The sequence below is a fragment of the Tachysurus fulvidraco genome, chromosome 8 (assembly GCF_022655615.1).
Source record: "Tachysurus fulvidraco isolate hzauxx_2018 chromosome 8, HZAU_PFXX_2.0, whole genome shotgun sequence".
Taxonomy (NCBI): Eukaryota; Metazoa; Chordata; class Actinopteri; order Siluriformes; family Bagridae; genus Tachysurus; species Tachysurus fulvidraco.
Genome location: NC_062525.1, coordinates 12,753,627 through 12,769,045, shown reverse-complemented (window position 1 = coordinate 12,769,045; position 15,419 = coordinate 12,753,627). Strand labels below are relative to the sequence as shown.

Here is a 15,419-nt window from a genome sequence, read left to right as displayed (position 1 = left end):
GATGTTCAAACTTTCACCTTTATATTTGAGAGAGAGATGAAATGCATATTTAAGATTTTGAGATCTCCATAGAAATCTTTCTGGAGACTCGGAAAGAAAGGAAGAATCAAACAATCTTAAATAAATCTCATTAAGATGAACGGTTTTACTGTGTATTTTGGGGAGTAAATTATTTGCTCTCAAATTTAGTAGAGCGGGTGTAAATGTATTGGATAACAAGTGTGCTGTCAACAATGGAAAGAAGAGATTGGAGCTAAACGAACAGGCCGAATGAAATCTTTTTGCATTTTCACCGCGACAACGATCATCTGAGCAGCGACAAACAATAACGAGAGTATTATAACTCAAATCTAAGTGTAATGAGTCTGTCTGTGTTTTTGCCCTGTTTCTGTCTGCTGTCTTGCCCTGCCTTTAATTGTTTGTCCGCCCACTCATTTGTCACCATGGACACTAATTGCTCTCAATCCTTTCCCCAGGTGTGTTGTCTTAGTCTCTGATTGTCTCCGCCTTGTGATTGGTTTTTGTTCACTGTATCTACTCTGTTTGTCCATTTCCCTGGTGTTAGTTGTTATTGGTATGTAGTAGGTTGTCTGTTTATGTCTCTGTTCCGCTCAGTGTTCTGTCCTGTTTTTGCCTGCTTATCTGTTGCTTGATTCTTGTTTCGGCATAATAAAAAGTCAAACTGCAATTGGATCCTCACTCACCTGGACTCATCATGACAGAAAGACTAACCACAAATGGATCCAGCAGAAATCTTGCTTTGCCTACGTCAGGAGGATTCCACAGTCGAGGAATATGCTGAGGTATTCGTGGACCTGTGTAACCCGGTCAACTTTGGAGAGAAGGCTCTCAAGGACATCTTCAGGTATGGACTAGAGAACAACCTGTGCTACTTAATGCTGACTAGCCGAGAAGCATCGGGGTCCGTGGGCTATGGAGCCAAACCAGCCACGGACGCCCGAATGCCCTACAGTGCCTCCGTCCAGCCCAGTCCCGTGCACACCTGTGACCGAGCCGGTTCACATGGCTACCATACCGGCAAGCTCGGCTGAGGCCCGTGCGAACCGGCTGGTCTCCAAATACCCCGATGAGCGGATACCCCAATGAGGCCGGTTCGGGCAGCCGGCATCCCTAAGCCGTCGGCCTCACCAGCCGAACCGTCCGGGTCGACGGACCCAACCGGACTGTCCGGGTCGACGAAACCAACCACCCTGGTCTCCGGTCCTGCTCTGGTCTCTGGCTCCGCCTCCAGCACCACCTTGGTCACCTACTCCTCCGGCTCCGCCCTGGCCTCCTGCTCTTCCGGCTCCGCCCTGGTCTCCTGCTCTTCCGGCTCCGCCCTGGCCTCTTCTGTAATGAGTCTGTCTGTGTTTTCCTTTGTTTCTGTCTGCTGTCATTCCCTGCTGTTAATTGTTAGCCCCGCCCTCTTATTTGTTACCATGGACATTAATTGCACTCAATCTCTTCCCCAGGTGTTTTGTCCTAGTCTTTGATTGTCTCTGCCTTGTGATTGGTTTTTGTTCACTGTATATACTCTGTTTGTCCACTTCCCTGGTGTTAGTCGTTATTGGTATGCAGTAGGTTGTCTGTTTATGTCTCTGTTCCTGTTTTTGCCTGCTTATCTGTTGCTCATTTCTTGTTTTGGCCTAATAAAAAGTCAAACTGCAATTGGATCCTCACTCGCCTGTGACTCATCGTGACACTAAGATTATTCAACCTTCTTTTACATGATTTTACTCGTCTCTATTAGGAGATGATTGTGCTTCTTTCTAGAAATACATGCTGAACATTAAGAAATGTTCTTGCTGATAGGATGGGACTCAAGCTTGAAAGCTTTAATATTTATCCAGTTAGTTCAGTCTTATAAAAAGGAATATGTGATACGTTTGACTAGAACGCTAAGATCAGATTTTTATTTTTCCAGTGCAGCCCTGATTTAAGTTCCTGCTCTTTTTCTTACATAAACACGCACACACACACACACACACACACACACACACAGGCCAGCTCTGAGACATAATGAGAGACAACATCAAAGGAGCACATCGAGGTACTGAAACGGGACAAATATTAGAGCTGCAGGTGTCCACACAATATCACTCCCGAGCCTGATGAATACTTAATGATCTGCAGCAAACAGCAGCCGTCAATCAGAAGTGCAGAAAAGTTTAGCTTTTATCCACAGGATTCACCGAGACAGATCTGTCACGTAAAAAACCCTCGAGAACTTCGGCACAGAGCACCTCGGTTCTGCTGCGTTTTATTGAATCCTACAGCACACCACTGCTGAGTTCTGATTGGTCAGTTGTCTCTGGCATGTTTATAGTAACATGCTTGCGCTAATGCATTTATGTTACTATAGCAACAATACACTTGCATAACAGTGATGTGACATACGGCTAAGTACGGTGACCCATACTCAGAATTCGTTCTCTGCATTTAACCCATCCAAAGTGCACACACACAGCAGTGAACACACACACACCGTGAACACACACCCGAGCAGTGGGCAGCCATTTATGTTGTGGCGCCCGGGGGGCAGTTGGGGGGGTTTGGTGCCTTGCTCAAGGGCACCTCAGTCGTGGCCGGCCCGAGACACGAACCCACAACCTTTGGGTTACGAGTCAGACTCTCTAACCATTAGGCCATGACTGCCATTGTGTACAGTAGATAAACAGATAAAAAAAATAGCTGAGAAGATTTTACTTTATTATTTACGTATCATAACTAGACAGAAGCTTTTATGTTGTCACATCTATGATACACACAGTGAAATCTTTCTTCTCATATCCCAGCTTTGGAGGTTGTCATCTTAGCTTTAAGTAATTCCTTCACAGTGCGCACAAGCCTTCGAGTTAGCATGAAGCTAAGTCACTTTACACCATCAAGAAAAGCGAAGGCAAAAATTGTAAATTAACTCAGTCACAGAGCCACAGAGTCACTCCTTTTCCCAACTACATCCCAAGTACTGAAGCTACTCAAACACCAAATTAATCAGAGAACCGACAGAGATATTAAAGCAGTGAGGGATACACACAAACAGCAGGTTATAGCAGTGATCTGCATCAGCACGCTGATTTAGACACGCCTCTGTCTCACACCTTCGCTGTGACAAATATCAGACGATCAAAGCAGGGCTATGAATCTCCGACGCTGGAGAAGTGGAAGCACGTTCCTAAGTCAGACTTTAAAGCACTTGGGGTGTCAAATACATAATCTACAAAGCTCTTAGTGATTCCTTCCTTCTACGTCTCAGGTTCCATCCAGCTTCTCTGCAGCAACCTGCAACACGTTATTATAACAGGAGTGAGCAAACATCGAGCTTGAGAGTGACTCCTCAGGCCAATTCTGCAGCTCCTGAACTGGGGCCATTTTAATACAGCGTGGCTTCATATTTTGTCACATTTGACCTCTCATTATCATTAACTGTGTGTAAACACTTGAAGTAGAAATAAAAAGGCATACATAGAAGGAAGCAGCAGATGATCAGGGTCTCTGGTGTGTGTATGTTCTATAGCTAGGATAGTTAGCTCACTTTGCTAATCTAATCTGAGAACAAGAGTATGAATCTGAACGTGTAACATGGACCAAACAACACATTTCCCACCGTAGTCTGTTATTTAATTTGTTTTTCTCTTGTTAGCTTCAGTATCTCTGCATATCTTCTCTAGTTTCTCTTCTGAACTAAAGAAACACACAGGACAATAGCAGTCTGTGTCCATGTTCAACTCATGCTAGCTATCTTGGCTAATTCTAATGAACACATAGCATACCTGCTATGCTGTGACTTAATATTTATGTGACTTATTATTATTATTATTATTATTATTATTATTATTATTATTATTGACATATTAATTGACACACTCACATCTCACTGGATCTGTTTTACACCTTTGTTTTTTTTTTCTTCAGGTGTTTGTTAAGGTTAGCATGACAGTGGACTTAGCGCTCATAATCTTTCTTACGGCTCTCACTTGCCACACATGAATTTTAAAAGAATCCGTCTGACTTCGTGAACAGTGAATATTTTGTCTTGCAAGATAATCAAGTCAAGTCAGAAAGAATTTATTGTTATTTCAACCATACAGTATACTGTATAGTGAAGCGAGACAACGCTGCATAAAATGACATAAAGCTACATAAAACAACACGGAGCTAATGACAAAGTAAGTTGTTCTAGATACAGTATATAAAGTGCATCTTGTGTAACCTAGTAGAATGAATGCAAGACAAAAGACAATACAAAACACTACAGGACATATACACAAAATAGCACAGAGGTTATTACCTTGAATAGATTAGAGCAGTTCTTCTCTCTATGACTAGGTTACGTGGAATTCACAACAAACATGAATGAAGAACAAAGCACCTGAAGCACTGAAAACTACCTCCTTCATTAATTCACTCATAATGAAGCTCAGAATCTCACCGTGTAGCCCCTGAGGCTGACACGTCACCTCACAACTACACACTACGGCACACATTATTACACTTTTACCACATCATACCTTCTAGCATAAAGCTATAGAAACACCGGATTCGTGTTCACAACACATCCATTAAGGTGCGTTGAGCTTAGACCTTTTACACTTTCCTAAAAAGTAATCATACCCGACTTTATACTAGACAACGTGTATTTACATAATCAATTCATGTTAAGGGAAAAAAGGATGGAAAAATGGGCAATATGATTTTAGACAATATCCAAACACACACCCTACAAAACACAAGCACATCTAGGTATCCACAAACACACCTGTGTTAAAGTCCAGTGGGGTTTGTCAAAACAGAGGCGTGTCTCAGTGATCTTGACCCGAGCCTCAGACCTTTAAAAGTACTGTAAAAAAACATTGCAGATCATTTAAAAGTTATGTAAAAGGAAAAATTTATTTGTTTTTTGCCAAATAGAGCTTACAGTTTCACTCAGACAGATGATGAGCTAAAGGTTTTTTAAAATAAAATTTACAGTATTTTCCGTACCACAAAGCTCACCGGATTATAAGGCGCAGTCTCAATTACGGGGTCTATTTCTGTACTTAACCCATACATAAGGCGCACCGTATTATAAGGCGCATGCTAAAACATACGGTCCACAAAAAAGGTAACGGAAGCAAAACAGTGAGTTTAGTTGAACTTTATTCTACTATTTAACAATACACACACACTATTTTTTAATCAATCTTCTCCCACAATTCCATCAAAGTCCTCATCTACTGTGTCTTCTTAACTTGGCGCAGTTCATTTTCTTGCTTCCTCCACTTCCGAACCATAGATACATTGACGTTGAATTCTTTCACAGCTGCTCTATTCCCATTTACAACCGCGTAACTGATAGCCTGTAGTTTGAATTGTGCCTCGTAAGCATCTGATTTTTATTGGCGGATGGCAAACCGACTTAAGGTGCATTTACTGCCACCTACTGGACTGGAGTGTGGAGCGCATAATGGTTAGGAAGAAACAAATGTTTTGCAACATACCGGTAGTTTACCTACCGAAGGCGTGGCCTGTAATGTCCTCTGATTGGTTTATCGCTACCAGCGTACGTAGTGTATGTATTACGTCCATGTGTCAGCGGGAAATGGTCGGACAGTCAATCAAGCGGAGCGCTTACCAAAGTCGCACAACATTTTTACAGATTTTTGGAACTCGGTGCACACACAAGGTGCTCCGGATTATTAGGTGCACGGCCGATTTTTGAGAAAATTGAAGGCTTTTAGGTGCGCCTTATAGTGCGGAAAATACTGTAATACCGAGTGTGTTCTGTTTGAAAAGAAAAACAAATAACCAGAAACCCTTAATAAGGTTGCATTAGTATAAACACCTCTTCAGTAATCCTTTGTTAATGCACTTTTCTCTGTAGTACAGCACTCAATGTGCATCACTCCACATTCCACAGGTTCTGCATAGGATATAGAACTAGATCCTGGCTGCAGCCAGATTGAAAACAATGATTTTCTGAAAGCATTCATTTATTGACTCAGTAAAAGTAAAATTATTCTTCAGTTGTCTAACAGATGCCTGCAGGTTTGGAGCTAAAACAGACTGGAGTGTGGAGACATCCACAATTACCTCTATCACGAGCAGAGCCCCAGGTCCAGGTCTATTGCATCATGATGCCACCACCGTGCTTCAAATTTCTACCTTGCATAAGTTTTATTATTTTATTATATATATTTTTAGCTAAAAGCTTTGTATTTCACTTTAGAAGTGCTTAAAGAACTGACATGAGTTAATGGCTGGGTTGTAACCTGTTGTAATGTGAGTTCCTGGAGCTGAATTGCTGTAAAATCATTGTTGTGTACTGTATTTAAATAGGTTTATTTCTATAATGTTTAAAAAGCAACAATAATCATCTGTTTTCTTACAGTATTTTCCATAAATCTGCCTTGTGGGCTGCTTTTTCTCCCTCATGTCTAAAAAAAACTTTTCTTTTCTTTGGACAGCCAAAGATTTTTCTCAAAAAAAAAAAAAAACCAACCCTTTCACCATTTCAGTAGTACTAGAAGTGACACTAAAAAGAAAATCTGGCAACTTTGCATAGAAGTGGGCAGCTCAGGTCAGAGCTGATTGCTCCTCTCCTGTTTTTTTATTTATTTTTTATTTATAGGTGATGGTGTGTAGAAGAGAAAAGAGCAGCTTTGTGTTTCAGCTAGCAACCAGTGAATGCTGAGAGTGTTGACACTTCCTGGCCCATGGTGCTTTGAGGTGCAGCGAGATACTCCGGCTGGAGGGCTACACTTAGGCTAGAGAGAATCGGATTTCTGTAAAAAATACAGAAAGCGAGCCAGAAAATTTTGATGGAAGATATGTGAATGTATGTGGTGGAGAAAGTCATGGACCGTAAAAAGAGTAGGAGGTAGAGAGATAGAGATAGAGAGTGAGTGAGAAAAAGAAAAGAGAGAGAGAAAACAAAGGGAAAAATGGGAAAAGTGATGAAGGGTAGAGATGGAAATCTGTGCAATAGTCTCTCCTTAATCATAATCGCTCAGCTGTCAGTCGGAGTGTGAGGCGAGGCTGTGTGCGGACGAGCAGACCCAGGTGCCATCTGCTCCCAATAAAACCCTACAAAAGCCTTAATTTGAATAAATGTCCCCTTTGTCCTGTCCTCTGAATGTCCCTTTTATTACTGTCCTCAATAAAGTCCTTCTGCTCACATGAAAAGAACAATCCGGAACCGACACTTAGAGCACAAATTACAGCCAGAACTATTAAAAAGTCCAAAGCTTCGTGTGCACGGAAAGACATTTTCATCTTGTGTGCTAGAACTGAAAAGATTCAATCACAGACCCGGCACTAAAAGACCCTAGTGCTTTAAATCATGGATGAAAGAAACCGTAGTGATTCTCTTCTTACCAAAATGATTCAGGTCACATCGAGCAGAATGCCATGAGTCAGCCCACATCCAGTACAATGTCATGAGTCAGTTCACATCCAGTACAATGCCATGAGTCAGTCCACATCCAGTACAATGTCATGAGTCAGTTCACATCCAGTACAATGCCATGAGTCAGTCCACATCCAGTACAATGTCATGAGTCAGTTCACATCCAGTACAATGTCATGAGTCAGTTCACATCCAGTACAATGCCATGAGTCAGTCCACATCCAGTACAATGTCATGAGTCAGTTCACATCCAGTACAATGTCATGAGTCAGTTCACATCCAGTACAATGTCATGAGTCAGTCCACATCCAGTACACCGTCATGAGTCAGTCCACATCCAGTACAATGTCATGAGTCAGTCCACATCCAGTACAATGTCATGAGTCAGTTCACATCCAGTACAATGCCATGAGTCAGTCCACATCCAGTACAATGTCATGAGTCAGTTCACATCCAGTACAATGTCATGAGTCAGTTCACATCCAGTACAATGTCATGAGTCAGTCCACATCCAGTACAATGTCATGAGTCAGTTCACATCCAGTACAATGTCATGAGTCAGTTCACATCCAGTACAATGTCATGAGTCAGTCCACATCCAGTACAATGTCATGAGTCAGTTCACATCCAGTACAATGTCATGAGTCACTCCACATCCAGTACAATGTCATGAGTCAGTTCACATCCAGTACAATGTCAAGAGTCAGTCCACATTCAGCACACCATCATGAGTCAGTCCACATCCAGTACAATGTCATGAGTCAGTTCACATCCAGTACAATGTCAAGAGTCAGTCCACATTCAGCACACCATCATGAGTCAGTCCACATCCAGTACAATGTCATGAGTCAGTCCACATTCAGCACACCGTCATGAGTCAGTCCACATCCAGTACAATGTCATGAGTCTGTCCACATCCAGTACAATGTCATGAGTCAGTCCACATTCAGTTCACCGTCAAGAGTCAGTTCACATCCAGTACACCGTCATGAGTCAGTCCACATCCAGTACAATGTCATGAGTCAGTCCACATCCAGTACAATGTCATGAGTCAGTTCACATCCAGTACAATGTCATGAGTCAGTTCACATCCAGTACAATGTTTATGAGTCAGTTCACATCCAGTACAATGTCATGAGTCAGTTCACATCCAGTACAATGTCATGAGTCTGTCCACATCCAGTACAATGTCATGAGTCAGTTCACATCCAGTACAATGTCATGAGTCAGTTCACATCCAGTACAATGTCATGAGTCAGTCCACATCCAGTACAATGTCATGAGTCAGTTCACATCCAGTACAATGTCATGAGTCAGTTCACATCCAGTACAATGCCATGAGTCAGTCCACATCCAGTACAATGTCATGAGTCAGTTCACATCCAGTACAATGTCATGAGTCTGTCCACATCCAGTACAATGTCATGAGTCAGTTCACATCCAGTACAATGTCATGAGTCACTCCACATCCAGTACAATGTCATGAGTCAGTTCACATCCAGTACAATGTCAAGAGTCAGTCCACATTCAGCACACCATCATGAGTCAGTCCACATCCAGTACAATGTCATGAGTCAGTTCACATCCAGTACAATGTCAAGAGTCAGTCCACATTCAGCACACCATCATGAGTCAGTCCACATCCAGTACAATGTCATGAGTCAGTCCACATTCAGCACACCGTCATGAGTCAGTCCACATTCAGTACAATGTCATGAGTCTGTCCACATCCAGTACAATGTCATGAGTCAGTCCACATTCAGTTCACCGTCAAGAGTCAGTTCACATCCAGTACACCGTCATGAGTCAGTCCACATTCAGTACACCGTCATGAGTCAGTCCACATCCAGTACAATGTCATGAGTCAGTCCACATCCAGTACAATGTCATGAGTCAGTCCACATCCAGTACAATGTCATGATTCAGTCCACATCCAGTACACCGTCATGAGGCAGTTCACCTCCAGTACAACATCATGAGTCAGTCCACAGCAAACAGAAAGTCATGAGTCAATTCACATCCAGTACAATGTTGTGATTCAGTCAGCATCCAGTACAACATCCTGATCCAGTCCACATCCAGTAGCATGTCATGATCCAGTCCACATCTAGTAGAAGGTCATGCTTCAGTCCACATCAAGCAGAACCTCATGCACTAATTAGTGCTTAATGATTCACTATATGACAAACAGAGCCAAGCTCTTTAAAATGCATTAATCAAAACCCTTCAAGCCACATCCAAAAGAACCAATGTGCTCAGTCCACACTGACCAGAACCAAATGATTTAGTCATAAAACACAAAATATCTGGTCCAGAAATGGAAGAACCCGTCGCTTCAGACCAATCATGTACTGTAAAAGTCAGTGATTCGCAACATACAGTAGCAAAACTCCAAAGCTGGTTCTCTGATAAACACCTCACAACCTGCATTAAGCAGATCCTGTGGGTTCAGTCCACACCTAAAGAAGCCAAGACTTTAGACTGAGCATCTGAGAGCTAGTCTCCACTGAGTCATTCTGCACTGCAGTATAAACTCACATACTGATGTGCCTCACACAATCTGCCAATGTGCACTGTCCATTAGCTAGCAGGGAGAAGAAAAGGAGCAGAACAGTGTGACTGTGTTTTTCCTGAGATCAACGGTTCTGCCGGGCTTTAACCTGTTCCAAGGTGTGAAATAAACTGAGATGTAAGTGCAGACCTGTAAATGTGTTTCCTTTCAGCCTCACACCAAAGCCCCAGTTGTCTGTGTTGGTCCTCGTCCAGGAGAAGTGATTACTCTGTAATTGAGGTTCGGTTGTGGATCTTAAAAACATTTTCTCTTTTATAACTGTCAGTTTTTAAGGAATTAATACAGTGCTCCAGCCATCTGGAGGAAAAGTGCAAAGGAAAAAATCTCAAGCAGTCCAAGAAATGAGTAAACTGTCAGTATAAATAGAGTAATTGCCTTCTTAGTCACACTGAAACCATCCTGACACTTTGGATTTTCCTAGACTAATTGGCATTTAAGAAATCAATATGCCAAGACTTAAAAGCATGAGTAATTGCAATGCATATTTAGCTCTTCCCCGAGCTGAACCACAACTCTGTGTTGAATTTAAGCAATCCAATTACAGATATTCATACATGCTAATCACCTTGAAGTCAATTCAAATGCAATAATCGCACGAGACCGGGAACTGAACAATCTGTTTAATTAATTTGAAATAGGTTGACATGTAAGCAATAAAGAGAACAAATAAGAGAAATAAAGCTACATTTCACCTGAGGATGTAGTTCTTCTTATTATTACAGGTACAGTATCTACTATGAGCTTTTTTGTACGTACATGGATTTCTCGAAACTCTCTTCTAGGTCATGAAGTACCTGGATAATATTTCTTGACACAGAATCTGAGATTGCAGTGTGCTCGAGTTTGCGTTACAAAGCATGCAATAAATAATAAAAAATTATTTTCCTATAACAGCATGTCTTGATGTGCTTTGTTCCTCTTATACTACAATGACTTTAACAAATAGCATTCGAGTAATGAACATCATGTCATACATTGAATATTTCTTAGGGTAAATTTAATGTTATGAAATGCCCAAGAGACAAGCTGTCAATTGTGTTATAGCAGCTAAACAGTCGTTCCCTCACCAGCTTCTCTTTATTCTCTCGCTTGACGTTAATTTGACAAAAAATGCAAAAACCAAGAAACCACAAAAAGCATAAACTTCTCTGTCCTGAAGATGTCAGAAAACTTAAAGCTTCCAGACTCTGTGAATGAGCTGTTGCTATAGAAACGTTATGGTATCAGAGCACATTAATGTGAAGCTGTGCTACTGCCAGAGCTGCTGGTATAGAGAATTAATCAACACCTTCTGATCTGAGAATTAAACAGGTCGCTGGTACAAAGCAAAATAACAGAAAACATAAACAATTTACATGCTGTGTTATTCCTTTCCTTTAGCTCGTACCAAGGCTCCTAATGGCACCCTATGTGAGGTGTTTGTAAAAATCCATAATGTAAATGTTTAAAGCCAACATCTGTGCAAACATGTTTAAAATAAATAAATCAATAAAATAATTAATGAGGTCTCCTAATGTGCTGTGTAGAAACACATTACACCAGACTGCAGGCAGTGTTTGAGCCACACAGCTGGAAGAAGAGGAAATCTGCCAAGGTTCTGGATTTATACAGACATAAATATACCTCTATTCCCCATCCAGTCCACATGAATCTTTCTCATTCAGTGTAGCAGTGACCTCTGTGTGTCTCCCTGACCTATACCATTCAGGTGGAAACATTTACTCAGTCAGGCTAAGAGAACTCATTTTATTCATCACTGATCATGGCCTATTGTTGAAATGGTTCAAAAAATAAAAACATCTAACGTGACCCGAACACTGCCCATTAGTCCTCCGGTTGAACATTCTCAGTGCCTGAGGTGTAGCAGTTCCAGCAAAGCGCAAACAGCATTCTTCAGGAACAACTATGTCAACGTCTTCCACCCACTTCTAACTTCTGCCTGGATTCAGTGCAGCTCAGCTCACCATGTACTTTCTCTGATGTCTAGCACCATCTCACCATGAGGGGGACGGAGTCATATTCGGAGCAGGAAGGCATGATGGTACAGGGCACCAGGTTCTAGCAGGATTCCAGAAGTAGCTATGTAACAGAATTCATGTGGAGGATATAATGTTTACTATCTACTGTATTTAGTAGTTGTCGCTTGGTGGTGCACTCTGCTGGGATACTGTAGATCTGCCTGTTACCCATGGGATTATTGAGGATAGAACCACTTGGTGACTATCACACCGTCTTTGAACTGTCATAGCTTTGTGCTTGGGTTTTCATCAGTAAACATTTGAAGACTTAGGCACTAAGAATGATGTGTTTAGGAATTAGTGTTAAGTCTGTAATTGTCAGGGATCAGAGCGGATCTGTCAGGGATCAGTGCGGACCTTTGGCCATGTGCGATTGTTGTTTTTGTCACGTGGCTGCCCCGCCTTCGTCTGCTTCTCCCGGTCACCACACCTGTTCTGCATTGTGTGTGATTGTCCTTTTGTGTATATATGTGAGCCGCATTGCCGATGGCAGGGCGGATTCATTAGTTAGTTACGTTAGTTCCCCGTGTAGTGTGGATATGTCTGTTTTCCTTATGTATTAAACCCCTTTCATTTGAAGCTATCCTGGGAACGGTTCTGTATCCAATCCTTTCTGTATCCGGAGGGCTGTCAGTAATGAACTCAGAAATAACACTGAACTGTTAGTTCTTCATGAGCTCTTGGTTGCACAATTCCACTGGATTATAACTTGTTGTAGAAAGGACATTATTTTTTTTTAATATTATTTACTGTCCAGTGTCACCAAAATGATGATGTTTCCTTCTGAGTCTGGTTCCTCTCAAGATTTCTTCCTCATTTCATCTCAGGTATTTTTCCTTGTCACCATTGCCTCAGGCTTAGGCCTCAGGCCTGTTTCTGTACTTCTTTAAAGCTGCTTTAAGAAACCATTAATTGCTACACAAATAAATGAAATTGAAAACTGAAATTTGAAACTTTAACATCTGGTGCTGTGTCTGGTGCAAATACATTAATTCACTCATCCTTAGTAACTGACTGGTCAGGATTCTGATGATTTAAATTAGCCTGCTAGTTTATTTATATTTCTGAAATATTTAATAATAAAAATAAAAAAGCTTTTATATTAGGCCACGCGCACTTCATTTGTTTAAACATTATTACAGATATGGATTTCCAGAGAATGGATATCTTGAAAATAGCGGTAGTTCTGTACACTTCTGTGTCAGTTTCTGTTGTGTAGTTTCATCCAGAGCTTTTCTTTTAGACTGTAGTTAACCAGGTAGCTCAGCTTAGCATTCCCTGATTGTGCAGTTTATTTTTCTAAGCTATGTAGCTTGAAATCTGTTTAAAGCACAGGTAGCGGAAATGCAATTCACAACACATGCTCTTCAGGATGGAACAAGGAACTCAACAAGCTTGGAGAGACGCTGCTCCTCCAAATCGAGACGAATCCACTGAGGTTTTGTGAGCAGGTCACAAGGACAGCTCACGGACATGTGAAAACCCTAGACCCAGTGGAGAGATTATATCTGTGAGTCTGAATAGAAATATCTGGATTGAGTCTCTTAGCTGTGAGCACCAGCAGGAAAAGTAGATATAAAAATACAACTAGAAAGAAAACATGAGCATTTGAAGGTTGAGGGCCTCGCTCAAGGACACAATAATGGACAATTTGTGGACCTGGGATTTGAACTCACAACCTTCTTAGCAGCAGCAGTCGAACACCTTAACCATTAACCTACCACATCCCACAACACCAGGAAAAACAAAAATCATATGGATCTTATAAGAACATAATTATAACATGCTGAATATGAGTGCATCATCCATGAAAACAGCCTTGCTTTTTAACAGAAGAACAACAACAAACAATCTTTCTGGTAAATATGGGCTCAGAAATCACTAACTGAAAAAAACACTTAACACTTAGAAATCTTTCTGGGAAAAGCTGTGAAGTGCATCATGAGTGAGTTCATCTCCTCCGTGTTCTTCATTAAGAGCTCTCAACCAAAGAGAACACACTGTTACTCAAATGCTGCTCTGAACAAACAAATCAAAAGCTCCAATATTCCAGGAGCTCCCTATCCTAAGCCTGAATTTCCATTAACAGTCCTAGACAAGTCATTTAGTAATGAAAAGCTTTAATTGATATTATATAGTCAGAACTGTGCAGGCTTGCAGCTGTTCCTCTTTAAACTCTGTGCAGCACTTGTAACGGTTCATGACCTACTGTCTTAACACATCTCCCCTAATCTAAAGCAGCACCCAAGCAATTCATCAAAGGATCGATCTTGATTGGACGGGAGGTGTTTCTTTCTCTTATGGCTGCTCCTATAGAAAACTAATCAACACCTTCAGAATTCAACAAAACCTTGAGAATGTTTTTTTTGTAGCTTTCAAAGAAGAATTTTCTCTCAGTACAAGAGTATCTAGTAAGAGACATCACTCTTACCGTAGTCACTATCGTAGAAGACCAGGAACTTGCGCCAGCGGAGCTCATCAACTAGGGCGAGCATGACGTCACTGAGGCGTACAGGGGGTCTCGCGGCCAGGGTGTAGCGTCCTCCGTCAGCGCTGGGCTTCAGTGGGCAGGCGGTGCGAGGTGAGCCGTCGTCGCTCCGCTGTATGTACAGGTGAGGGATGTGCATGGCGTCAGTGAGGGACTGCAGGGCGCTCGCTGAGGCACATCCGGTCGAGGTCACCAGAGCCAGGATACCCTGTGTCATCAGCTCACAGGCTGCAAAAAGTGTGAAAGAGAGAGAAAGAGAGAGAGAAAGATAAGTAACTGACTTAAAATTCAGACACACAGGATATCAGAGACACTAGTAACTGACTTGCTATACTTTTTCATACATGACGGTATAAATAAATTAGCATGGAAAACTTTGGGTATAACAGCCCTTAGGCTCCATGAACAGGACTGAAATTAGTAAGGATGTCCTAAAATCTCAAAATCTTTATCACAGGTGCTATTCAAGTTATCCAAGGCTTCATCCACACAATCAAAGTCTGATTTATTTAATTATGGCACAACAGATGCATGCATCCAGGCTCTTTTGTAAATTTTGGTTATGGGGAGAACTGGATTAGGTTTTTGGGCCACTACCATTGATTGCCCACCTATTATTTGTACCAGCCTTCCCTAATACACAGTGCTCAGCATAAATGGTTAATAATATATATTAGAGAACAAAATCTTCAGTTTTACTCAAATTAGGGTGATGCAAAAATGAGTAGACCCAACTGAAAGCAGACAGAAAACCCCTTCCCATTTCATGCTGTCCGCAATGGCACCACATGGAATAGAAAACCTGAGAGAGAAAATAATTTCTTCACATCAGAAAGTTAAAAGGCAACAAGTGGATCAGCAAAGCTTTACTTATCAGTCAGAATACTGTAACAAAATGATGGAACTGCAACCATCTCACAGAGACGTCCAGGTCGTCCACGGAAGTTAACACCA

At 41.6% G+C, this 15,419-nt stretch overlaps 1 protein-coding gene across 3 annotated transcripts in view; it reads right to left on the bottom strand.

Annotated features, from left to right (window-relative positions):
- Window positions 1-15,419, bottom strand: part of grid1b (glutamate receptor, ionotropic, delta 1b) — a 287,849-nt gene that overhangs the window by 141,491 nt on the left and 130,939 nt on the right. For all 3 annotated transcript variants that reach the window (XM_047817636.1, XM_047817635.1, XM_027177782.2), the window contains one exon: window positions 14,409-14,693. In XM_047817636.1, coding sequence (XP_047673592.1) covers window positions 14,409-14,682 — 274 coding nt within the window. In that variant the 5' untranslated portion in view covers window positions 14,683-14,693. The remainder of the gene's footprint in view (window positions 1-14,408; window positions 14,694-15,419) is intronic.